General features: G+C 48.3%; 1 protein-coding gene across 2 annotated transcripts in view; it reads right to left on the bottom strand.

Annotated features, from left to right (window-relative positions):
* Nucleotides 1-27,618, bottom strand: part of RBM42 (RNA binding motif protein 42) — a 237,994-nt gene that overhangs the window by 19,405 nt on the left and 190,971 nt on the right. For both annotated transcript variants that reach the window (XM_086948711.1, XM_086948710.1), the window contains exon 8: nt 18,157-18,277. In XM_086948711.1, the coding sequence (XP_086804837.1) occupies nt 18,157-18,277 (121 nt within the window). The remainder of the gene's footprint in view (nt 1-18,156; nt 18,278-27,618) is intronic.

Raw genomic sequence — 27,618 nt, forward strand, 5'->3', positions numbered from 1 at the left:
AAAGTGGGGGGTTACTGCAACAGAAACCCAGCTTCCTACAGCTAAGAGTCAAACTTTATGACCTCCTACTCAAACAGACTAAGGGAGCATATATATTGTGGCCGTAGTGGATCATGCCACCAAGTATCATGAAGCTATTCCCCTTAGGACCTCTACTGCTCCAGCAGTGGCAAAGGGTCCTCCTTGGCATCTTTACCAGAGTTGGTTTTCCTAGGACAGTAGAATAAGACAGAGGTACAAACTTTATGTTCGCATACTTAAAACACATGTGGAAGGAGTGTGGATTGACTTACAAGTTAAATACCACCCACAAACCAATGAGCTGGTTGAAAGATTTAACCAGACATCGAAATGCATGATTGGGGGACTGCCTGAAAAACTCAGAAGGAGATGGGATGTCTTACTTCCATGCTTGATTTTCACCTACAGAGAAGGGCCACAAAAGGAAGTGGGGTGCTCACCCATTGATCTTATGTTTGGGCATCCTGTTAGGGGTGCTCTTAGTTATGTGAAGGAAGGATGGGAAAAGTCTCTCAGAGAGCCAAAACATAACATAGTGGATTATGTGAATGGCCTTGTTCCAGGATGGCGGAGTACATAGAAAAAGCAAGCCAAAATACTCACACCAGTTAAGAGCAACAGAAAGAAATGAAGTTTTGTGTGGACTATAGGAGTTTTACCGCTGTGACAGACTGATGCATATCCAATTCCTAGAGCAGGCAAATTGATTGACAGGTTAGGGGCAGACAAGTATCTGAGTACCATTGATCTCACATCAGCATACTGGCAGATAGGTCTGACCCCTGGAGCAAAAGAAAAATCTGCATTCTCCCCTCCAAGTGGGCATGTCCAGTTTACTGTGATGCCCTGTGATGCCCTTTGGATTAAATAATGCCTCGGTCACCTTCCAGAGGTTGGTGAATAAAGTCCTTGCTGGGTTGGGATCCTTTAGTGCAGCTTATCTAAATTATATTACTGTATATAGCTTCACCTGATATACCTTGGGAAGGTCTTTGATGCCCTTAGAAGTGCAGGCATCATTATCAAGGCAAGTAAGTGCCAGATAGGGCAGGGAAGGGTTGTATACTTGGGTCACCTGGTGAGTGGAGGCCAAGTTCAGCCACTCCAACCCAAGGTCCAGACAATTCTGGACTGGAAGGCTCCAAAACCCCAGGTCCAAGCCAGGGCATTCCTTGGTTTGACTGGATTACAGGTGGTTTGTGAAGGATTATGGCTCCATGGAATTTTGTATGACAGGTGGGGGTTCAGGCATGCGACAATGTGGGACGCAAGTGGGGTGAGGCAAGCAACACTAAGTGCTATGAAACATCCAGCGCTGGCACAGTCATAGGGGATTTTTGTTGTGGGGCAGGGCAAGCAAGAATGGGGGATGGGTGGGGCAAGGGATAGGCAAGGAACAACGGGGGAAGGTTGACGCAACGACAAGAGGAAGAATGGGGCAAGCAACAACAGGGGTGAGGGAAGGGGAAAGAAACAACGGGGAGGTGGGCTGGTAGGACGGGGAAGGCAAGCAAAAACAGAATAAGACAAAAGTACGACAACAACGGGGCAAGAAAAAACAAGCAACAAAGAGAGACAAGCAAGCAATGAGACAGAGCGAGACTGGGCGAAAATGTTCTCAGGAAAGTGCAGGTATAGACTCTGGACACTAAATGAAACAGATGCTACATCCTATGCTCTCATGAAGGGTACCCTGATTGAGGGCTTCGGATATAGTACTGAGGAGTATAGGACCAGATTCTGGGAGGTTTGAAAAACACTGTCAGACCTGGGTAGATTTTGTAAACTACTCAGTGAAAACACAAGGAGGTTGGCTAGATGTTCACAATGTACATGACTTTGAAGGGTTGTATAATTTGATAATGAAGGAGCACCTTTTAAGTAAATTGTCAGCAAGAGAAACTACATCAGTTCCATTTAGACCTAGGTCTACTTTCTCATCAAGAATTGGGGAAGAAGGCCAACCACAGGGTCAAGACAAGGATGACAAAAACTACCACTGAGTAGGGGAGACCAAAAGAAAAAGACCAAAAAGACCCCCTCTCCCAAGGGAAAGACGGTAATCCTAAGAATAAAAAGTCTTCTTCAGGTCCCCAATAATCTGCTCAGGAGGGTGGGTCCAGAGACTCTACACAGCCAAGGGATGGGTACCAGGGGAAGAACTGAGATCCCAAGAAGGCTTGGTGCCCTGACATTAGGTCACTGGGGCACCGAACTGGAGGCCCTAGCTGTAAAAACTAGAAAAATGCCACTCGTCGACCTGCAGTAAATGCAGTTGCTAATAGAGGCCTTGAGCAATACTGGTTCACTCAGATCAGCACCTGATTCGAAGTACCTATCCAGTCACCAATACTGATAATGTCACAAACATCCATCCCATGGCCATGTGGACTGCCTGATTGGAGATGATTTGGAGACTTCCCTTTGGGATGAAGTCAAACTGAGGGCCCAAGCAAAGATGCTAGGGCTCACAGAATGGAGTTTTGTGAAAACCAGAGCAGAGGTCAAAGTGAAAAAGAGGTGCTGGTTCTTAAAGTATAGGTAAGTCATCCCTCTAGCATTCCAGCTTTAAGAAGGAGTGCACCATACCACAGGTGTGGGAATATCTGCATGAGCAGATATGCCCCTACAATATTTAAGGTCATTCTTAGATAGTGCAAGTGCCAGGGAAGCCATAGAGAGAACATGGGCTGGAAACTCAACAACTCGAGTTCCCAAGCAACATGATGGCTCCTCTGAACCCAGGAGGGATAAGTTACTTACCTGTAATCCTAGTTCTCTTCCAGGGGTATCCTCATCAAAGTCATAAGCACTGAATATTCCCGCCCATGTGCGGGACCTCGGAAACAATATAAAAATATATATGTAAAAACACATATATCTCGCTCCACATATATGTATGTACATATATTATTTTTCTCACACCATGCAGCTCCATAACTGAGGCTAAAACAATGTAAACACATATACATGCACTGCAATTATTTAGGAAGCAAAAGGAAAGAAAACACATTAGGTCAAATAACCTTTGAACTTTGTGTTTAAATGAGTAAACCACTCATAAATCCTGAAAATTGCTTGTAAATAGACATTGTTAGCCCTCAGGCTGCATTGTAAAAACAATAGCATAGAAAATGAAACCATTTTCAACAAAAACTGGCACCGTGCCTTTAAGGCAGCCATGACCCCAGGCTTCCCATCATGCCTCAGGGGTGACAGTTAGGTCAGTTGTTCTTTCCGGCTCCTTCAGTCAGTACCCTGGTGAAACAGCTCCATTTATTTTTGGCTTTGTCAAAAATATCTTTGTTACCTACAATTTTTTGCTTTCACTCGACGTCTTTTAGACATAGGGTGTTGCTGAAACCTTTTTTAGGCTTAAAATAGGTGATTTTTCTGTCAGAGATGCCTTCCCTCTTTGACAAATGCCCTTCATGTGGAAGGAAAATGGCCAAGACTGACACTCATTCAGTGTGTATCCTGTGCCTACCAGAATCTCATTCCTCTAACACCTGTGAACACTGCCAGGTTTTAACATCCTGGACTCTGAAAGAACATGAGAGAATTCGGGTTTATGGGCTTTCTGAGAGAGGAAGATCTCCCAAGAAGCAGAAAAGTCGGAAGGCGCGGTCGACGTCGAAAGAAGCCCCGACTGGTTCACATTCAGCGTCGGAATCGGCGTTGGAGAAGCAGTCGACGGCGACAAAGAAGATGTCTTCAGCGTCTACATCTAAGGTACCTTCGCTACAGACCGCGTCTAGGTATAGGTCATCGTCGAAGCAGAAGAGCTCGACGGCGAGCCACCTGACGTCAAAACAGCATCGTCATGCTGTGACGTCGAGGCTTTCTCCGTCGACGCCTGGCCATCGGCGTTCGGCGTCGAGACATCCTCCGTCGACGACTAGTCATGGTCGTTCGGCGTCGAGGGAGCCTCTGTCGACACATCGTCGGTCGACGTCAAAGCAGCCCACGTCGACGCCCGATCAAGAGCGTTCGACGTCGAAGCGGCATTCAGACTCGATGCACGCCCAGTCGCCGACAACACACCGGCGATCGGCGTCGAAACAGCCTCCGTCGACGTCGAGCAGACAACCTTCGACGGCAAGATACTCCACGCCGAAGGACAGTCATCGCCATCCGAGGTCGACGTTGGAGAAATCACGGTCGACGTCGAGAGAGCGTCTACCTGCTCGGCGTCGATACAGCCACCGTCGATGGATCAGCGAAGATCCAGGGAACGGAGCGTTTCGCAGCCAGAGAACATCTCTCCTGCAAGGTCACAGGAGAGGTCACCTTTGAAGCAGGTGATTCAGGAGAAAGAGAGTGAATCATTGGGCCAGGCTCACGTCCTAGGACCGCAGTTGGGTTCTCCAGGCTCAGCATCGGCAGCGGAGGTGGAACAATCTCCAGTACAGGATCCTCCTGCCAAGAGAAGGAGGGTTGCAGAAGAGAGATCTCGGTCGAGGTCTTCCTCTAGATCTCTAGTGAGCCTCTCCTCATCTTTCTCATCATCTCGGAGTGGCAGATACTCGGATGGACAAAACAGCGAATCTGATAGGGAGAGGTCCAAATCCCCTGCAAGGTCGCAACAGGATCAAACGGATCAGCCTCCACGGTCACGTTCACCAGTGAAGGATCCCATCCACAAATCTACTATTCGTCTTTCCCCAAGGTGGAATAGACCTCTTCACCACTGGGCCAAGGACAAGGAGACGGCAGATCGGCTAAAACGGTATCGAGACCAGGCTCTCCCCCGCAAGGAAGGCCAATGCTGCACCCAAGGCCTCTGGCCCATGTCCAGGTGGACCACCGACCCAGAACAGGCTCTCCAGTGATCTTGAAGTCCAGTGTTGGCAGATTCCTCCTGGACTCCACGGCGATGCCTGCAGTTTGAACCCAGAGGCTCCCATTGACTGCGACCATCTCCGCTAAGAAGAATCTGATGTCTAAAGGCACCCCTGCATCCGAAGTCACTGGGCTTGGTGAGCTGAACGGACAGTGCCCCTATGACCCCCTACATCTCTACTTTCCTATGCTGTCGCTGGTCTCTGCTTCCTCCAATGCGAAGCATGCAGCTGGTTTATCCGAAGCAAGTTCTCTATTGGGCACCAGACAATGTATTTGCACCGCACCCGGCCGCCTCAGTGCCCTGTTGGTGCATGCTTGGTAGCCCCCGTGCTCAATCTAACCCCCAAAGCTTGGCCTCTGCAACAGATTTACCTGCCTGCAAGCAGTGTATCTTCGAGCACCACCAGTTTCTCATCTGAAACGCATTGGGCCGAACTAAGATTTTGACCTCTGCACCCTGCCACCACGTGCCACTGGTGGTGCAGTTTTAGTGCTCACCTGACCCTTGCTGACTTTTGGTTACAAAGACTGGACCTGTTAGTCATGTACTTACCTGTATAATCACATTGTTTTTTTCATCTATATGATAACATTGAACTCTTTGAAAATTACACTAAACGTCGACTTTTGAAAGTATTAAGTATTTTTACTGCAAAACATACTTAACTTATTGCAAAGATCTTGGTCTTAAAATAAATCTCTAACAAAGCTTATTTTTTTAAAAAAATAAAAGTGGTGTGGATCCCTTTTTTGAGTTGTGTGCCAGCTATTGGCCAATGTTGTGCAATGAATGTCTTCCACTCCTCTGTGTTAGGCCTAAGGTTGCTCGCCCATACTACCACTAATAGAGAACTTTGGGTTTACATCGAGCCCTGTAAACTTCAGTGGCATACCATATACAGAGCCAGCTTCCTACAGAGTTTAAGGCTTTGTAGAGTGAATTGAGATAAGCCCCTAGTCTGTCAAGTTTTGAACCAGGTCAGGAAACAGTGTGGATGAAGGATGCCAGCTCAAAGGGTTTAGGAGCGGTTTTAATGCAGGTAATTAATGGGCAGGAAAGGACCATTTTATCAATTTCCAAAAGCTTGAGAGGTGCCGAAATGAAGTACTCTAATTGGTGATGAGACCTGCGGAAATCTTTGTGCTTTTGTGGGGATCTGATTTTGTGATCAAAACGGATCATAAACCTTTGAAGGAAGTGTTCATGTCAAACAGAATTGATGTCATTTCAAGCAGAATATGCAAATTGGTCATTGCTTTGCAGGAATTTGAAATCAATGTTATTCATGTTCCAGGAACGGTGAACATTTTGGCTGAATGTGTCTACCGCTTGTGTAAAGATACCGACATTAGTGATAAGGAAGGGGACACTTTTGATGGTGTTCTAAGAGGAGGGATACTTAAGGTGTGTGAGGTTACCGGTGGAGCCATTTTGGAAGGTGAGTGGATAGAAGAATTGAAGGACCAAGTGTTAGAGGAGCTGAATGAATTAGGGCGGTCTACCTCTGGTTGGTAAAGGTGGCAGGACGTGATCAGGTATTGAGGAGCTATTGGGAGGAGAAAGATGAGCTTATCGTCAAAGATAGACTTCTTCTGTAGGATGACAGGTTGATTCCTTCAGTCATCTTGAAAGGTCTTGTGATTTAATTAGCACATGAGAGTTCTCTGAATTTCAAAGACAAAGTTGAGGACTCGGTTGGATTTCTGGTGGCCAGGTGTGAACATGATGGTGCAAAGAAAGGTAAGAGTGTGAGTGGAGTGCTTGGAAAGTGATGAGATTTTTAAGGGTAGAACCCAGCCCATGGTTATCAGAAATATACCTGCTCGTCTGTGGGATAATACCTCGGATAAAGTGGGTCCCATTGGTCTTTCAAGTATTGATTATTATTTAATAATCTGCATTGATATATATTCTAGATGGCCTTAGGTTGTGATAGTGACCTCAATTGAATCGCATGTGGTAACGGAGTTTCTCAAGTCTTTGTTTGATCTGGAAAGGTATCCTCCCGTTCTCCTAACGGAAAATGGTGTTCAATTAACACCTATAGAGGTGAAAAGTTGCATTGAGGAACAGAGTATCATTCAGAGTGGAATGGCATTATTGAGAGGTTCAATAAAGTTCTAAAATAAGTGATACCGCACTCTGGGTGGAGTGGCAAATCGTGGAAGGATGAGGTGTGTGATAAGGTAAAAGTGTACAGGCTCACTCCACCACCAGACTGATACCTTTTGAACTATTTAGAGGCAGGAGTCATAATTGTTCTTTGTGCCTAAGTTGGATGAAGAGATTGAAAAAGGACGGTATGGTAAAGAGAATGGCAGGTGAATATTGAAAGGAAAAGGAGATGGAGAAGTAGCAAACGATGAAAGCTGGGTTTTAAAACGCAAGGATGTAGGAAGCTGGCTCTGTATATACTATACTAAAATGAGGTATAGTGTGCACAGAGTCCAGTGGAACCCCAAAGGTAGACAGAGGTAAAAGTAGATAGCACCTTACTCTCGATTTGTGTTAGTGTGGGCGAGCAGTAAGGCTTTATTAGAGGGTAGTGTTAAGCATTTGATGTACACACTCAGGCAAGAAAGGATGTCACATACTCAAAGACTCAACTCAGACAAATTTGTTTGTATCAAAAATATTATTCAGTGATTTTATTTCTACAACAAAGCCAAGCCTGGTGGAGCGAAGTGAAATAGTACTTTGCAAAATCTTATGTAGTGATTTACAGTTGAATGCAGGTTCAAATGCAGTTGGTTGAATTACAGGTAAGTCAACAGTTCAAAATTACTTTCCAGTTACTTGAGATTACTGTGCACGTTACTTTTTTAGATTACTTTTTCTAATCAGTGTGATATGCATAGATATCATACTGAGACATTTCTTAGACAAAAGATAAGTAACTCACTTTTAGTACATTTGCAGTTTTTCAAGTTTTCATACAAATCAACTCCACAATCAGAACTATTATCAGGAAAAGCAGTTGATGCAATCCTATGGGAGAAAATATCGGTTTACAGGTAAGTAGTTATTTGTGGGAGTTGGTAATCTGGGGTTAGAAGCACAAGTTACTTACCTTCGGTAATTCTATATCTTTAAGAAACATTTACCCCCAGGCGTCAGACCGGATCCGGAAAGTTTTCGTTAGCAGTACCCCTGCGCGTTGGTAGGCGTCGTCGTGCGGCTACGCGTGCAGTGTTGGCATAGCTGTCACCGAGAAGACGTCGCTGGAGCTACTTCGCTCGTGTGGGCGCGTCTGACATCAGTTCTGTGCACTACTTTCTTCGCCAGGAACGCAGAGCCATGCAAGAAACGGACCACTGGTGCCACAAAACTAGGGCCCTGAAAGGGATGCCCTTAACCCTGGAAATCAGTTCGCAGAACGGAGAGGATGAGTGGGGCGGTAAGGAATCTACCACTACTAATGTTTCTTACAGATATATCTTTACCGAAGGTAAGAAACTTGTGCATCTGAAAGAAACACGTAGTGATAGATTCCTTACCTTCGAATAGAAGCCCCAGCAATACCAACCCCGGTGGTGAGTCTGCGAACCAAAATCACACCAGGAAGTCCTGGAGAACAGAACGGCCAAAGAAGCAGTCTCTCAGGATTTGGCTGTCCAGGCAATAATGCTTGGTAAACGTGTGCAGCGAGGCCCACGTAGCTGCCTGACAGATATCATGCAAGCAGTTGTAGCTGCCGTCGTCCTGGTAGTATGGGCGCGTAGCCCCACAGGAGACTCCTTTTTAGCCAAATAATAATAAGCGTTAATGCACAGAACGGCCCACAGAGAGATGGTCCGCTTATGCAAGGCCCGATCTTTCTTGGCGCCCACGTAGCCAACAAAGAGCTGGTCGTCCACCCAGAACTGTTGTTGTGCGGTTGAGGTAGAATGAGAGCACACGTTTTGGGTCCAGATGGTGGAGCACCTCTTCCTCTTTTGAGGGATGCGGAGGCGGAACAAAGGTGGGCAAAGTGATGATCTGCCCGATGTGAAAGACAGTGACAACCTTCGGCAGAAAAGATGGACGAGTCCTTAGAACAACTTTGTCCGGATGGGCAGAGAGAAAAAGAGGTTTAGAAGAAAGAGCCTAGAGATCACTCACTCACTCTTCTGGCAGAGGTGATGGCAACCAGGAAAGGAGTCTTTAAAGTGAGAAGACGAAGAGGACAGTTGTGAAGTGGCTCAAAGGGAGCACACATCAGATATGTAAGAACTAGGTTAAAGTCCCACTGAGGCATTATGAAAGGAACAGGAGGGAACATGTTCGTAAAGCCTTGTAAGAATCTATTTGCAACAGGGGACTTGAAAAGGGAAGGGTGATCTGGAAGCCGTAAAAAGGCTGAAATGGCCAGGATATAGCACTTGATAGTGTCCAGAGCAGAGCCCTGCTGGGCCAAGGAAAGGAGGAATATGAGGACCTCTGAAAGAGGGGCAGAAAGACTATCCACAGCCTTTGCTGTGCACCATGCCACAAATTTATTCCACCTGCAGGTGTATAGTCTTAGTGGAAGGATGCCTGGCTGCCAATGTCACATCACAAACTTCAGGAGGCAGGTCAAAACTGCCGCCGCTCAATCTCCACGCAAGGAGGTGGAGGCTGGACAGGTTCGGGTGTAGGACCTTCCACTGTTGCTTCAACCGCTCAATCTCCACGCAAGGAGGTGGAGGCTGGACAGGTTCGGGTGTAGGACCTTCCACTGTTGCTTCAACAGAAGATCCTCCCAAAGAGGCAGTCTGATCAGGGGATCGATAGCCATGCTGAGTAGCTCGGGATACCATACTTTTCGAGCCCAGTCCTGAGCCACAAGAATGACTTGGGCCCAGTCGCGCTTGATCTTCTTCAGCACTCTGGGTAGAAGTGGTATAGGCGGAAAGGCGTATAGTAGACTGCAACTCCACTTGCGGCGAAAAGCAGCGCCTAGCGAGTGCCGCGTCTGTGAACACCTGCCCTACTCTCCCCTTGACAGAGGGAAGGAATGCCTTCAGTGTAAGCTGGATCGCCGAAGCTCCAGTAGGTTGATATGGAGCCGGGACTCTGCCAGAGACCAGAATCCTCTGATCTCAGCCTATCCCATGTCGCCATCCCATCCCAGAAGGGACTTGTCCGTCACAACTGTGTGTTTCGGTTGGGGGAAGGGAGAGGGATCTGCCATTGACCCAATCGCGATTTGTGAGCTACCACTGCAATTGTCATGCAGTGCCCTCAGAGATCTGGACGTGATCAAACAGATTGCCCTGATGCTGTGCCCACTTGAACTACAGGTCCCACTGCAGAGCCCGCATATGCCACCTGGCATGATCCACTAGCAGGATGCAGGAGGACATCAGGCCCAGTAGCCGGAGGGTAATTCTGACTGAAACCCGGTATGGAGGCTGAAAGATCGGAATCATAGCCTGAATATCCCGGACTCGCTGCTCTGGAGGATAAACCCGAAACTGTGCAGAGTCCAGAACTGCTCCGATGAAGAGGAGCTTCTGAGAGGGTATCAGGTGCGGCTTCGGCACGTTGATGGAAAACCCCAGCAAATGCAGGAGGTCGGCCGTAGTCTGGAGGTGGGAAACGACTCCATGGGGCGAGCCCGCCTTCAACTGCCAGTCGTGAAGATAGGGGTTGACTGGAACCCTTGATCTGCACAGATGAGCTGCGACCACCGACATCACCCGAGGGGCGCTGGTAAGGCCGAAGGGGAGCACGTTAAACTGAAAGTGCTTGTGGCCTACTGTGAACAGCAGGAATCGTCAGTGGGCCGGCAGGACAGGGATGTGAAAATATGCATCTTACAAGTCCAACGCTACCAGCCAGTCTCCAGGGTCCAGGGCATACAAGACCTGAGCTTGTGTCACCATCTTGAATTTCTCCTTCCAGAGGAAGCGGTTGACGTACGCGAGGTCCAATATAGGACGCAGGCCCTTGTTCTTCTTGGGGACCAGAAAGTAGTGGGAATAACAACCACAACCTAATTCTGGCTCAGGAAAGCGATTGATGGCCCCTTTGGCCAGGAGGGCCGTGACCTCCTGCTGAAGAAGCGCAAGATGGTCCCTCGACATGCGCTGGTACTGAGGTGGCATGGCTGGAGTGGTACTCTCGAAGGGGAGGGAATAGCCACTTCGGACAATTTGCAAGGTAAGCAATCTATCACTATGTATTTCTTTCAGATCTAGGGTTACCAAAGGGTCAAGGACACGCTCTCCAAACACCCTCAGTGGCACTAGGGTGGTCGAGTGCAGAGCGATGAGGCCGAATGTTATCCAATGGGGGGTAGGGGGCCTCCGGTTGGTGGCTGCTCATGAGCAGGCCACAAGGTTGTGGGCGCAAAACTCTTGGTGTTCGGCTCAGGGAAAAGGGGGATCAGTTAGCACACAAATTACACCCGCAGCAGCGCATGGGCAGCTGGGTACAGGGTGCTGTTTTTGCGTCTGGTGCCCTGTTAATTTAAATGGGATTTTTACGGTTGCAACAAACACTGAAGGCTCGGGGACATAGATCTTCTGGAGGTGACCACTGGTTGGAGAGGTAATTTGGGATGCCGGGACATCGTTGGTTGGGTCACCCAAGGCCATGGGACGTCAGGTGCAGGGGTGTCTTTAGGCGTCGGGTTTTCTTACAAGCTCCAGTTGATAGGGTCCTCCAGAAAGAGACTGTAGATGTCGATTGGAGATTCAAAGCAGGTCAGAGGCACCAGATCTCAGGGCCGGATCCACAGGAAGACCTCCACATGGTGTTGGGCCACTCGAACGTCTGGTGCGGAGTGGTTTTGGCCGGAGCCAGAGTCTGTTGTTGAGCAAATCTGGTGCTCACGGAAGACAAAGTCTTGGTTTGGAAGGCAGGGCAGTTCCGTTGGGTTCTTGAGGACTGCTGGCTGCAGGACACACCGGTATTTCGCTGGAGGTGGGGACAGGCCGGTAGGGCCAGGGCCAAGTCAGTTGGCGTCCTCCTCTTCTTAGTTCAGCACGGCTTCTTCCGTCCTTCTCTTCTTCTGGTCGGTTCTTGTCTGAGGAGGCAAGGTTTGAGGTTGCCCGAAATACTAGATTTTGGGGCATTACAGGGAGGTAAAGGTCAGGACCAATGGGTCCATTGCTTGGGGTGGGTACACCACTATTATGCCATCCTCCAGGGGGAGGGGGACATATGTTCTCTCTGATTAGCTGGTTCCCGCAAACTGAAAGACGGCAGGGACAGAGTTGTGCTTCACCTCGCCTCCCCAACCTGAGGGCTGGGGTTGGGTAAGGTGGGCACACCTCCCTTCCGCACTTCGTTTTCCTGCCGATTCTGCCACCCAAAGTGGGGGTCAGAACCGGTGGGGGCCTGTTGTTTGAAGCAGCAATTGGCTGGGGTAGCTCACAAAGGTGGCAAGACTTTAAAGCTTCCCCTTCGTAGACCCTGCCCATCCTGGGGGGGGGAGACTTGGCACCTCGTCCCAGGATGTGCATTGTTTCAGACCACCCTCTACCGAGCAGCAGGATCTTGTCCCAGGGGCCCAGAAACATATCTGGTGGTGGCAGCTTGCAAGCAGCCACTCAGTCAGGACACAAGAGTTAGGTCGTTTTTTAGGGTGGATCTCTAAGATGCCATCTGAGTGCATTTTTCATTAAGTGTGGTGAACCATGGTTGTCGTACCCTTGTGGGAGCCACCAGCAAGCAGCGGGAGAGGTAGAAACGCATAAATAAATATCCCAGACCAACTCGTCCATAGTGTGTTGCCCTTGGACTGTGGGAACCTGGAGGTGAAGTTTGGGCATTTGGCATTTTCAGCTGTGGCGAAAAAGATCTATGTCTGGATGACCCAAACGCTGGAAGAATGGGAGGAGGGCTTGTGGGTAGAGCTTCCACTCGCAGACTTGTTGGCCCTCCTGCTGAGGAGATTTGCAAAGTTGTTGTCTACTCCCAGCAGGCACTTCGCTAACAGGTGATTGTTGTATCAGAGAGCCCACCTCCATATATTCTGGGCTTGATGCTAGAGTTGAGAGGACCGGGAACAACTACTTCCCCCCCCCCCCCCTCCTCAATTCCACTGCCTCCCCCCTAGTTTTTGCAGCCAATACATGGCAGCTATGTAGTCTGTTTTAATCAGAACTGCCTTGCGATGAGGTGGGGGAAGGATGGCTTTAAACGCTAGATGAACAACTAGCAACTCCCGGTGATTGATACAGAGATGGGTATGGCCGAATGTCCAGTATCCCTGAATAGTTGCATCTTGTGAATGCGCCCTCCAACCCATGAGGTTGTTATTGTTCTCTTTGGAATTGGGTCCAAGAACGGCTGTTCTTTTAGGAGATTGTTGGTATTCCACCACTGCAGAGCAGAGAGTGGCAAGCTTGATAGCTAACCAACACTAGATCTTTCAATTAACCATCCGCTCGAAACCACTGATGCACTAAGCAGTCTTGCAACAGACGCATAGTGAGCCTATGAGGAACTATGGCTATAAATGAAGCCATAGGAGACACATAACTGTCCTCACTGTTATCTGCTGATGAGGCTGAATTTCGAATGAGCACCTTGGAAGGATTGAATCCGGGAGGCACTGGGGTAAGCTATCCCTTGTTGTAAACTGAGGATAGATCCTAGGTAAGGCTGTATTTGAAGGGTTGGAAGTGGGATTTGTCTGCATTGATGGTGAAACCCAGTTGGAGAAGTAGGTTCATGGTGGCCTGTGTGTTTTGAACACTTTTGACGAGTTGAGCCCTTGATAAGTCAATCGTCTAAAAAAGGGAAAACATGTATGTTTTGCCTGTGTAGGTGAGCAGCTACTACTGCAAAAGATTTGGGCACTTTGAATTGTGTTTGCCGTTCAATACGTATCTGAGGTATTAGTGTGGCCCTGGGTGAATTGGTATGTGGAAGTTAATGATGGGGATTAAGCATGCGATGACTGTTGTTGTTAATATTATGAATTCAATTGATGCAGAGGGCAAAAAGTACCGAAGCTTCACATTATTTCTTGAAGAAATTTCAACCGAGCATGGTGACCTTTTACTGCACACTCCGATACGATGGCTTAGGAGGGGAAAGATAGTAATTAGATTATTTTCACTATTAATAGAAATCAAAACTATCATGGAGTCTAGAAACCAAGATACCACCCACTTATCAAGCACAGAGTGGTTGCTTGATGAGGCAAGGATCAACTTGACAACAACGCCCACAACAGCAAGGAACTTTTCAACATCGTCAAGGAATTTTCCAACCCCTCGGCCAACTCCAACGACGTCACCCCCTCTCAAACCCTCTGCGACTCCCTAGCCTCTTTTTTCCACAACAAGATTGCTGACATCCACAACAGCTTTGACATCCAACCCGGACGCCAACCCACCCTACCATCAGCTGACCATCTTCCCCCCGTTAACACCCTTAACGCCTGGAACCCAATCTCCACTGAGGACACCATCCGCCTGATGAATTCCATCCACTCAGGATCCCCCACAGACCCATGCCCTCACCACATCTTCAACAAAGCAGACTCCGTCATAGTTCCGCACCTCCGAGACGTCATCAACTGCTCCTTCAACTCCGCTACCTTCCCAGAAGACTGGAAACACGCTGAACTCACCGCCCTTCTGAAAAAACCAACAGCAGACCCCACCGAACTCAAAAACTACCGCCCCATCTCGCTTCTTCCATTCCCGGCCAAAGTCATCGAGAAAGCTGTCAACAACCAGCTCGCCGCCTTCCTCGAAGCCAACAAATCACTCGACCCCTCACAATCTGGCTTCCGAGCCAAACACAGCACTGAGACCGCCCTCATCGCAGCAACAGACGACATTCGAACTCTACTGGACAATGGAGACACAGTCGCCCTCATCCTCCTCGACCTCTCTGCAGCCTTCGACACAGTCTGCCACAGCACCCTTTTACAACGCCTCAGAAACATCGGAATCCAAGGAAAGGCAATGGAATGGATCACCTCGTTCCTCACCGGAAGAACCCAGAGAGTCCGCCTCCCACCATTCAAGTCCGAGGCCTCTGAAATCATCTGCGGCGTACCACAAGGATCCTCACTCAGTCCCACCCTCTTCAACGTATACATGAGCCCCCTCGCGGCCATCGCACGCCAACACAACCTCAACATCATCTCTTATGCGGATGACACTCAACTGATCCTTTCTCTCACCAATGACCCCAGCACCGCCAAAACTAACCTACACGAAGGAATGAAAGAAGTCGCCGAATGGATGAAACAAAGCCGTCTGAAACTGAACTCAGACAAAACAGAAGTCCTCATCTTAGGTAAATCCCCCTCTGCATGGGACGACTCCTGGTGGCCGGAAGCCCTCGGAAATGCACCCATCCCGACAGACCACGCACGGAACCTTGGCGTCATCCTGGATTCTTCACTCTCAATGAACAGACAAGTCAGCGCCGTATCCTCTTCCTGCTTTAACATTCTTCGCATGCTCAGAAAAACATTTCGCTGGATCCCCACCGAAACAAGGAAAACAGTCACCCACGCTCTAGTCACGAGCCGACTGGACTACGGAAACACCCTCTACGCAGGTACCACCGCTAAACTCCAGAAGAAACTACAACGAATCCAAAACGCCTCAGCCAGGCTCATATTAGACATCCCACGCAACGAACACATCTCTGGTCACCTTAAAGACCTCCACTGGCTACCCGTCAATAAGAGGATTACTTTCCGACTGCTTACCCACGCACACAAATCACTCTACGACATCGGACCAGACTGCCTCAACTCTCGACTGTCCTTCTACACCCCCTCCCGCCAACTTCGCTCTTCCAGCCAAGCCTTCGCCACTGTACCTCGCATCAACAAGACCACCATGGGAGGCAGATCCTTCTCATACCTGGCTGCCAAAACATGGAACTCACTCCCCGCTTACCTTCGCCTCACCCAGAATCACCTAGCGTTCAGAAAGCAGCTTAAAACGTGGATTTTTGACAAATAATCCTCCTCCCCTTCCTAAGCGCCTTGAAACCCTCTGGGTATGTAGTGCGCTATATAAATATTATGACTTGACTTGACTTGACTATGCAACAGAAAAAATAAATGTCATCAACTGCAAATTACAAGAATAAAAAGCAAGACAATCACCAACATGATTAGTTCTGTAAAACATTCAAATCACAATGTAAGCTTTTTATACAACATGACAAGAAAAGGAAGATGCAGTGCGTAGCCTCTGTGCTCCAAATCGTCTCAGAAAACAAAGCAAGGCTGAGCTCCTACGATTGAGAAATACAGTATCCCCCTGATAAGCCTTATGTAAGAGCTCAAATAAGATTTTGGTGAAATTTAGCAACTGGAGCCCTATATGGCGGTAACTTCGAACTCTTTAATGGAAGTGGATGTTCGTGACTTTCCTGAACAAATTAATGTGCTGGTTACCCTACGCATGAAGATCGTCACCCTTCAAAACTACACCGAATTGAAAGCAAGCCAATCTGACATTAATTTACGGAGTTCTGTGGATGCTGGAAAGTACAAGGAAATCCGTACAGCTGCGATGACAGTTTTCCCCCCCGTTTGTCTCGACTTATCTTTGTGAATGAGCCATCTCTGCTATAAACTTTGTAAAATCCAAATTTAGAACACTTCTAACGGACGAACATCTGCAAAACTCTCAAAATTGCCCTCTCTGGCTACAGCCTAGATTACAGGCGATTTGTGGACACCAGGCAGTGTCAAGTTCTCACTGGCATGGTGGAGATGAACAAGAACAAAGCAGTATTTACTTTACTGACACCAAAAAAACAGTAGCTGGAGAGAAGAATCTTCAGAATCTTTCAAATGTTTGTATTAGTAGAACAAGAACAAAGTAATGCTTACGGACACCAAGACAAAAGTAAAGGGAGCAAGGAGAATATAACTGCCAACATGACTGGTGCCAAACAAAACTATGAAGTTAAAACACAACCTTTTTATACAATGCAAAGAAGAGGGCAGATGCAGCACTGCATAAAACAAAGCCTAATTTGAGTTGAGCTGGACATTGACAAACACATTGTTCTGGTCACAGACGCAATAGAAGATTAATATCCGTTTGAATGTATACACATAAGAATCAGCAAAGGTTTGGACTGGCCTGATCGGGCCACTGGGACTACTACAATGATTTCTTCAGAATTGCCCTCTCAGACTGTCAGATTTCACGTTAGTAAACACCATGCAGTACCATAATAAAGGAAAAGCAGATTTTCTTATACTTTTGTTTAAATTGAGTTGCATTATGATTAATATTTCAGTAACAATTGGTAATTGAAAGGCCTTAAAACACAATGTCATTTTTAGGTTTCACCTGAGTCAGTGCATGAGCTGTCTGGCGAGACTTTTAGTAATGGCTTCAGAAAATGCTACCACTGTGGCCTAGAGCTTGTGGGCACACGCGCAGGCGTGCGCTTACAAGCAGAGGCGCCATATGGCTTTCCTCTCTCGTCATCAGCCTTCAAGATACGAGAGCTTTCTTTCACATTCCTGAAGCCGATAGCTTCCTTGTTTTTATGTGCTCAAGAAGCTTTCAGTGAGACAGAAAATATTGCAATAGATTATTGTGATCGTAGTAAGTCGTAGTTCTTTTTTTATCAGCCTTATTAGTTAACCCATGCATGCCGATAAATTCAGTAGTCACGTTTCATGCAAGCTGAATGCTTTGTATAGTCCGCAGTCCTACATTTATTTACTTCACAGCGTCTCTTGCACACATTGTGCACTGATTGGAGAAATGATTTTTTCATAAGTGGTGACATCCTTGATAACCTTCTTACTTTGCATTTGGGGTTCACTCGAGGACATTAAGGAATAAAGTATTCTTGAGATCTCTTTATTACTATACAATCATACCTACTAATAAAAATTTCGAGAAAGAGGAACAGAATTGCTTTTAACTGTAGTCCCTGCTCTGGTAATTATATGTATTTATTTTATGATTTGCACTTTGTACATATTGTGTGATACAAAGATTATCTCATTGATAAGGGTTGTTGAGACAGAGTGAACTTACTGTTGGGCTGTATAGCAGGAGAGTTGACCAGAACTTTCTGCAGGTTTAAAAGTTAATCCTTTTCAAAATCATATGCACTCTTAATGGGCACTTTAGTTGGTTGTGCCCTTCCTAACTAAACCTTGGTACAAGTTAGAATAAAATCTTACTTAGATGTACCAAAAAACTTTGAAAAACTTCTAGTTTTCTAGTCCAACCTCTGAATTTAGTTTGTAGATTGCAGTTAACATAAGGTTTATTCAATTAAAAAAAACAGACGATACCCCAAGTAAACCACACCAGGACTTGATAAAGGTGATACAGCTGTTTAACAGTGCACCTGACACTAACCTGTATCCCACTCAAGCAAGCTTTGGTCCTCCCAGTTCGTGCCAGCAGCTGTGCGAATACACCGTTTCAACTTCTCCTGTTTGTTCTTCTTTTTGTCTTCAGATACTGGCTCAACTACCAGCTGAAAGAACATGAGAAACAAAACACCATGACTGAAATATTCCTTACAACTGTCAAGCACATTTCTGCTAGGAGCATGCTGCTATGCATGCATTTATGCTGTGCTTTATAGAAGATGCATACTTTAAAAAATATATATTTTATTTATTGCCTTGCCAAATTACATACTACAGCGTGCACAAGCACCCATGCTGCAACAGCACATGATGAAACATAGGATACATTTATTTTCCCTCCGACCCTTATTTTAACCATAAACAGTCATCAGAACATGCGGAACAGTGTAACGTGTTCCCTTCACAATTGTAGTTGATTTACACTTCCAGGTCTTACAAAACAATACTAACACAATTATGCTAGTTACTCATAAGCAGTTATGACATATCCAGGTGCTCCATAGATACACAGTCAGTGGTGGCCAAAAGTCCTTAGCCCTGGATGACACCGGCAGCTCCTCCACATATACATCCATTTGTTGTTTACAATACACAAGGTCCCTAATCCATTTTACCAAAGAAGGGACAGTTCTCGCACCCCAATGCATTGAGACAGCATGTTTTGCAAACAAAGTAGAAATCGAAAATACGCGTCTGTTACATGGCTTTATCTTCTTTATCAGCGCCAGCAAACAGATCTCTGGCGTGCACTCAACCATTTACAGGGTCATGCCAGTTAATACCTGTACAGCGCGAAGCAAGAAGTTGTGTATAGCAGCATATCCCCAGGCCAGGTGCCTAAAGTTAGCGCCATCATCCCTGCATCCGACACATCTAGCGTCCTCCCGTAATCCAATTCTCATCAGTTGTGCGGGAGTGTAATACAGCTGGATCAGGTATTTAAAATGTATTATTCGGAGGTTGCAGTTGAAAGTCAAGCGCCTGGTCAGTGCACAACATACCTCCCAGGCCATAGGGACAACCAGCTCATTATTCCACTTATCAAAAGATGAGGAGTTCGACATAACATGGGAAGCGTAGTATAGTCTAGTAATCAGACCCTTGCTCTCCCCTACTGTTTATACCACTTGTAACGCTTTCAGCATCCGAGGCTCTAGAAGGAACTCAGGCTAAAGTGTTCTCACAGCCATGCGCAATCTAGTGTATATAAATCCAAGCATTGACTTATATGCTTGCCCAGCCAGAAAGTCATTGAGGGACAAGAAGAACAAGTTACTTACATTAGGTAACTATATATCTGTAAGAGACATAGATTAGTTATGGATTCCTCACCTTAGAATTACCCCCAGGTGTCAGACTGGATCAGGAGAATTTTTCTTCAGCAGTACCCCTGCACGTCGGTAGGTGGCGCCGGTCGACTCTACGTTCGTCAATGGCGTCGTGCTTACCGGAATGACGTTGCGATATCTACTTAGATGCCGTCCCGGCACACTGACGTCAGTTCTTTACACGACACTCCATGCCAGAAGCTCAGAGCCATGCAAGACACGGACCACTGGTGCACAAAACTAGGGCCCTGAAAGGGAGTCCCTTACCCTAGAAGTTATTTCGCAGAACGGGGAGGATGGGTGGGGCGGTGAGGAATCCATAGCTAATCTAGGTCTCTTACAGATATATTGTTACCGAAGGTAAGTAACTTGTTCATCTGAAAGAGACAATTAGTTATGGATTCCTCATCTTAGAATAGATACCCCAGAAAAACCAACCTGGGAGGTGGGTCTGTGAGATAAGTCCACACCGGAAAGTCCTGGAGAACTGAACGGCCAAAGAAGCTGTCTCTCCAGACTTGGCTGTCCAGGCGGCAGTGTTTAGTAAAAATGTGCAACTAAGCCCACATAGCTGCCTAGCAGATGTCATGAAGGAGACCCCACGTCCCAAAGCAGTAGCCCTGGTGGAATGGGCACGCAACCCCACGTGAGGTTCCTTTTTCGCTAAGGAATAGCAGATTTTAATGCAAAAAACGACCCAGCGAGAGATGGTTCGTTTCTTCACAGCCTGACCTTTCTTGGCACCCACATAGCCAACAAAGAGCTAGTCATCCACCCGGAATTGTTTTGTGCAATCAAGAGAATGAAAGCACACATTTCGGATTCTGACGCTGAAGCCTCTCCTCCTCTGCGGGCAGGAAGAAGGTGGGCAAAGTGATGGTCTGTCCCTTGTGGAAAGAGCTAACCACTTTCAGAAGGAAAGAAGGCCTAGTGCGGAGGACAACTTTGTCCGGATGAACAGCCAGAAAAGGAGGTTTTGAAGAAAGAGCCTGAAGCTCACTCACCTTGCGAGCAGAGGTGAAGGCGACCAGAAAGGCAGTCTTAAGTGTCAGATATCTGAGAGGACAGTTTTGCAGCGGCTCGAAAGGAGCGCACATAAGATATGTCAGAACCAGGTTCAAGTCTCACTGAGGCATTACAAAAGAAATTAGAGGATACAAGTGAGTAATGCCTTTAAGGAAGCGATTTACAATGGGGGATTTGAAAAGAGAAGGCTGGTCAGGAAGCCGAAGAAAGGCCGAAATGGCTGAAAGATAGCCTCTCTAGAGTGCCTAAAGCATTACCCTTCTGGATCAAAGAAAGAAGGAAGAGGAGAACCTCTGAAAGGGGGGCAGAAAGGGGATACACAACCTTTGCTGCGCACCATACCACAAACGTGTGCCAGCTACAGGCGTATACCGTTTTGGAGGAGAGACGCCTGGCTGCCAAGATAACGTTACAGACTTAGGAGGAAGGTCAAAAGCGGTCAACTGTCGCCACTCAATCTCCATGCAAGAAGGTGGAGGCTGGACAGGTACGGGTGGAGGACTGTCCCCTGCAGCTGCGACAGAAGATCCTCCCGAAGGGGCAGTCTGATAGGAGGATCGATAGCCATGTGCAGGAGCTCAGGATATCAGACTCTTCGTGCCCAGTCCGGAGCCACAAGAATGACTTGATCTTCTTCAGCACTCTAAGTAGAAGTGGTGTAGGCGGAGAGGCATATAGAAGATCGCAACTCCACTCGAGACGAAAAGATTAGCAGAGCGAGTGCTACCATGGAAATTACAACAGGCAGAACTGCTGACATTATGCGTTCTCTTCGGTGGCGAATAGATCTAACCAAAGCCCTCCCCACCGCTGAAAGAGACCTTGCACTACCTCGGAGTGAAGATGCCATTAGTGATACATCATGCATCAGCGGTTAGTCTGCCCTGGCGTTCAGAGAACATGCCAGGTGTTGAACCACCAAGGACATGCCCTGATGTTCGAGCCACTTCCAGAGACTAAGTTCCTCCTGACATAGGGTCCACGACCCCACCCCGCCTGGTTTGTTACAGTACCACATGGCGGTGGTGTTGTCCGTGAACACCTGACTAATGAGATAGATGGAGATTATAAAATAATAACGTATTATGTATTATGTGCAATATCGAATATGCTACTTACCAGTATGCATCTGTTCTTGGCATGTAGGGCTGCTGACATTCATATCTGTGCATAGATCGCCGCCTAGTGTTGGGTCCGGATGATTGCACATTGTTGTCCCGTAAGAGTCTTCGAAGTATCACGAGATAGGTGGCTCCTCCCCTGGACTACAGTGCGCATGGGCATCCTCTCCATCCTCAGATTGTTTTTCGCCATTGTGGCAGAGATGGATTGTAATACAGTGAGTGATGTCCATGCTAGATAGTAATTCTGAATGCTACAGCTGCTACAGGCGCCGGGGAGGAGGGTGGGCGATATGAATGTCAGCAACCCTACATGCCAAGAACAGATGCATACTGGTAAATCGCATATTCGGTTCGAGGCATATGTGCTGCTGAATTCGTATCTGTGCATAGATTACATAGCAGTCCCCCCTTGTTAGCGGCGGCTGCCCGTGCCAGCTGCAGCAGTCTGAAAAAGAGTTTTGAGAACAGCCTGTCCTACAGCTGCCTGCTGTTTAGAATGCACATCTACGCAGTGGTGTTTCGTAAATGTATGTGTGGTGGACCAAGTGGCTGCCTTACATATCTCTTCTAAAGGAATATTCCCCAGGAAAGCCATGAACGCTCCTAACTTACGTGTGGAGTGTGCTCGTGGTGGGATGGTTAGTGTGCGTTTAGCCTTGGCATAGCAAATCTGTATACATTTAACGATCCACCTGGCTATCCGTGCTTTGGAAATGGGGTTGCCTTTGTGTTGTGGAGAAAAGGCAACGAAAAGCTGTTATGTTTTTCTGAAATCCTTTGTTCTGTCTATATAGTACATTAGAGCCCTTTTGACATCTAACGTGTGTAGGGATCTCTCTGCGACATTTTCCGGATTGGGAAAGAAAATAAATAGTTTCTTACCTGTCGGTGTAGTTTTGCAGCTTGAAGATCTTTCTGGATTCACTATGCTGTGCATATTCCGCGGTCTTGTGGTTGGGTCCGGATTCGTAGTCTTTTCTTTGTTTATTTTTTTTTTTTGTAGCCCTTGTGGGCGTCGGCGTCACACCTCCTCGGGCGCATTTCCGGTGACGTCGGCATGCTTCCTGCGGAAGCTCCCACTCTTGGGGGCCATCTTCGGATTCTTTTTTCCGTGTTTCCTTCTTTTCCGAAGCCATGGCAATGTTCTATTCAAGGTGATCATTTCTTTACTTCTTCTCCTCCTATCACCTTTTTTTTTTTTTTTTTTTGACCACCTCTTCTCTCTCCAGCCTCATCTTTCTGGCGGAGGTGGGTGGGTTCGCTAGTGAATCCAGAAAGATCTTCAAGCTGCAAAACTACACCGACAGGTAAGAAACTATTCGTTTTGCAGCGTGAATCTTTCTGGATTCACTATGCTGTGCATAGATTTCGTAGCGGTTTCTCACTTCCGTGGTGGCTGGGTGGAAGATGAGCTCTGGTTTCTGAATATATGCTGGAGCACCCTTTGTCCGACTTGTGCTTCCTTGTTCATCTGAACATCCACGCAATAGTGCTTCGTGAATGTGTGCACCGAAGCCCATGTTGCCGCCAGGCATATGTCTTGTATGGGTGTATTGGCCAGGAAGGCGATTGTAGCCCCCTTCTTCCTAGTGGAGTGGGCGCGTGCCCCCTCTGCCAGTTCTTCTCCTGCCCTTTTGTGGCAGAGTTGGATTGTTTGCGCGATCCATCGTGCAATAGTGTTCTTAGTGACTGCTTTGCCCATGTAACTGTTGGCGAACGACACAAAGAACTGTTTAGTTTTCCTGTGTCCTTTTGTCCTTTCGATGTAATGCATGACCGCCCTTCTGGCGTCCAGGGTATGCAGCGCTCGCTCTGCGCTAGTGGTTGGTTTTTGGAAAAAACTCGGTATCTGTATGGACTGGTTCATGTGGAACCTGGACACCACCTTCGGCATGAAGTGTGGGTCGGTCCTCATCACCACCCTGTCATTGTGTATTTGTAAGTAGGGCTCCTGTAGCGTTAACGCTTGCAGTTCGCTCACTCTGCGTAAGGACGTAATTGCAACCAAGAAAGCAGTTTTCATAGTTAGCATCTTCAAAGAGGCCTTGTGAAGTGGCTCGAAGGGTTCCGTCAGGACCACGTTTAAGTTCCATGCCGGTGGTGGCACCCGCTTGGGTGGTGCAATCCTTTTTGCTCCTTCCAGGAACCTCTTTACAACTTGTGATGTGAAGAAGCTTCTGCCCATCTCACCCCTTGTGTATGCCACTATAGCCGCCAGGTGAACTCTCAAGGAGGACGAGCTGAGTTTTTTGTCCAGTAAGTGTGTCAGGTACTTCAGTACCATGGAGTCCTTCTTCATTTTATTGTGAAGTCTCTCCCTCCTGCACCACATCGTGAACCTTTTCCACTTTGCGACATAGCACTTCCTTGTGCTGGGCCTTCGTGCCTCCCGAAGGACCCTGAGGGTGCTCTCTGGCAGTTTTAAATGTGCGAATTCGATGTCCTCAGGAGCCATGCTACTAGGCTCATGCTCTCTGGTTCTGGGTGCAGCACCTCTCCATTCTGCATGGAGAGCAGGTCCTTTCGCCTGTTGAATCTGTGGGGCGCACACTGCGCCATCTCCATGATCTGCGAGTACCAAGTCTGTCTCGCCCACTGCGGCGCGACCAGTATCAGGGTCATGGTGCTCGCCCTGCACTTGCTCAGCACTCTGTGTATCAGCGGTATCGGGGGAAAAGCGTATGCAAATTTCCCGGACCAATCTATCCATAGGGCATTCCCAAGGGACCCTTCTTCGTGTTGTCTGGATGCGAAGTTTCGGCATTTCGCATTCTGGCGTGTTGCAAACAGGTCCACTGATGGTGTCCCCCACCTGTTGAACAGCTTCCTCGTCTCCTGGGCATTGAGCTCCCACTCGTGGGATGCCGAAGTCTGTCTGCTCAGCCAGTCTGCTTGAATTTTCTCCTTGCCTGGTAGGTGTATGGCTAGCAAGTCTATCTGGAGAGGGATGGCCCACCTCCATATCTCCTGCGCCAGCGTCGAAAGCGTTGTCGACTGTGTTCCACCCTGTTTGTTTATGTAGAACATCGCCGTGGTGTTGTCTGTCTGTAGCAACACCCTCTGCCTGTACAGTCTTGTCTGGAAGGCCTTCAGTGCAAGGAAGATTGTCTTCAGTTCTAGGTAATTGATGTGCTTTGTTGCATCTGCTGGCGTCCAAAGACCCCTCACCTTGAGTTCCTGCATGTGAGCGCCCCATCCCTTCAGGGATGCGTCCGTGGTGATGGTCACTGTCGGAGTTGGGAGTGTAAGAGGCTGCCCCCTTGTTAGGTTCTCCAGGGTCCACCATGCCATCTCCTTCTGCACTGCGTGCGTTACCACCACAAGATCCTCCCAACTGCCCGAAGCCTGTGACCATTGTTCCTGCAGCCATTCCTGCATGGGTCTCATGTGGAGCCGCACATTCGGCACCAGGTGGATGCATGATGCCATCATTCCCATGATCTTGCTCGCAGTCCTCACTGTCCGAGCTTGCCCCTTCCGGTATAGGCGAGTTTCCTTGACCAGTGCCCTTGCTCTCTTCTGGCTGGGGAACACCTTGCCCTGTATGGTGTTGATCTCTGCCCCCAGGAAGATCTTCACTTGCTCCGGCTCCATTGATGATTTCTTCCAATGGACGGAGAACCCCAAGTTTATGAGTGTGCTCGTCACTGTATGAGCATGCTGCTTGCACTTCTGGTACGAGCTTGCTTTTACCAGCCAGTCGTCGAGGTAAGGGTATACGTGTATCCCCTGTCTTCGTAAGTGCGCCGCGACTGCCGCGAGGCACTTCGTGAATACCCTCGGTGCTGATTTCAGTCCGAAGGCCAGCGTTGTGAACTGGTAGTGGCCTCCTCCGATAGCGAACCTGAGCATATGCTTGTGCTTGTCGTTCATCGGTATGTGTAAGTAGGCGTCCTTGAGGTCTATCATGACCATGAAGTCTCCGACCTGCAACTGCGGCAGCACCTCCTGCAAGGAGGTCATTTTGAACTTTTGTGTTCTTATGAATTTGTTGAGGAACCTCAGGTCTAGGATGGGTCTCATCTTGTCGTCGACCTTTGGTACTAGGAAGTACGTTGAGTATATTCCCTTGTTCCTCTCCCTGAAGGGAACTCTTTCTATGGCCTTTTTTTGTAGAAGTTCTTGCACTTCTTCCTGAAGTCTCGCCAGCTGTTCTTTTGCTGGTGGCTTCCCCCTTGGTTTTCTGTTTGTTGGTTTTTTCTCCAACTCCAAGCAGTATCCGAATTGAATGATGTTTAGGATCCATTTGTCTGATGTTATTTCTCTCCATTCCTGGAGATAGAACTTTAATCTTCCTCCCACTGGTGTCATGTGGTCGTAGGTCATCTGATTGTCCTGACCCCTTTGTACGCAGTGCCCCCTGGGATCTTTTCTGTGGTCGGGCACCCGGGGGAGTGTGAAGTCACTTCGAGGTGGGCTGCTGTCCCCCCTCTTCTATTCTGGCCACGTCCATTTCTCCCTCGAAAGGACTGACCCCTTGGTTGGTATTGCCATGACTGCTTCTGGTGACCTTGCTGAGCCTGCGAGTCTGCCTGGTGCGTCTGCTGGAAGGCCTGGTGCGAAGTACCTGGTTGGTTTCCACCTCTCCTGCCGGGCCTCCGTGCCGGGGTGCCTCTTCTGTTGCCTCTAAACTGCAATGCCCCCATGGATCTTGCAGTCTCGTTATCTTTTTTGAGTTGGCACAGTTTGTCGTCCACCGTTGCTCCGAAAAGTGTTTCGCCGTTGAACGGTGTGTTCAGGATACTGTGTTGCACCTCGGGTTTGAACCCTGAGATCCTGAGCCAGGCGTGTCTCCTCTCCGTGACACCCATCATCATTAGCCTGCTGGCGGTGTCTGCTCCGTCCAGGAACGTCTTAAGGCAAGAATTTGCCGCGTTCTTCCCTTCTTCGATCAATTTTTCGGCCTTCTGCCTGGCCTCTTGGGGTAGGTCCTTCACCAAGTGCCCCAGTCCCTCCATGATTTGGTACATGTGCCTGTTTAACAGGGCGTTGGAATTAGCCATTCGCCAGTGGGTCGCGGCATTTCGCTCGATCCGTCTTCCCACCAGATCCATCCTCTTGCTCTCCTTATCTGGCGGCGGACCCGAGGTAGTAGATACGCTCGCCCTCTTCCTAGCTGTGGCCGTGATAATGGAGTCAGCAGAGACCTCGCCCCGGATGTAGGCCGGGTCCTTCGAGGAGTGCTTGTATTTTTTCTCTGTTCTGGGAGTTACTGCCTTGCATGTTGCGGGCTCCTTGAACGCTTCCTTTCCCTGCACCAAGACGCTCTCGAGTATTGGGAGGAACTGGCATCTTGTTTGTGTTGGGAGCAATGTCTCTAGCAGGAAGTCTGCTTTCTGCTTTTCTTCGTCGAGCTTTAACTTGAATGCAGTCGCGGCAGATTGTATCGCCGAGTTGTATGCCCCGATGTCGTCCGGCGGCGAGGGTCTCTAGGGGTACGAGTCGACCGCCTCCTCCGGGCTCTCGGTGTCGACGTCTAGGTAGTCCTCCTCGCGTGGGTCAGAGGTGACCGACTCGTCGTCCACTCTACTGCCCTCTTCGTCCTCGTAGCTGTAATCTTCGTAGGGATTCTCTTCAGCTTCCCGGTCGTCGACCATCTCTTCGCTAGGCACATGGTCGTCGACGCGTTCCTCTTCCTCCTCGACCAGATCTAGCACGGCGTGCTTGGTCTTGTGTGGAATCGTGAACGCACTCATCTCGGCGGCGACCTCCTTTCTCCGCTGCAAGAGGCTCGCCATCTCGGCTTCCAGCCGACGTCTTTTCCTTTCCACCTCAGCCGCGTTTTCGGCTTCGGAACGTTCGGCTCCTCTCTTCGGCGCCTGGCTCGGCGTCGAGATCTTGGGCGTCGACGGCTTGGACGTCGAACTGGCTTTCGGGTCCTTGGACGTTGCCGAGGCTTTAGGGTCTTTCTCCCTCGACGTCGATCGGTCCTTTTCGGCGACGATCTTCGACGCTTTCTGCTGGTCA

Source organism: Lissotriton vulgaris, unplaced genomic scaffold (assembly GCF_964263255.1).
Source record: "Lissotriton vulgaris unplaced genomic scaffold, aLisVul1.2 SCAFFOLD_1177, whole genome shotgun sequence".
NCBI lineage: Eukaryota > Metazoa > Chordata > Amphibia > Caudata > Salamandridae > Lissotriton > Lissotriton vulgaris.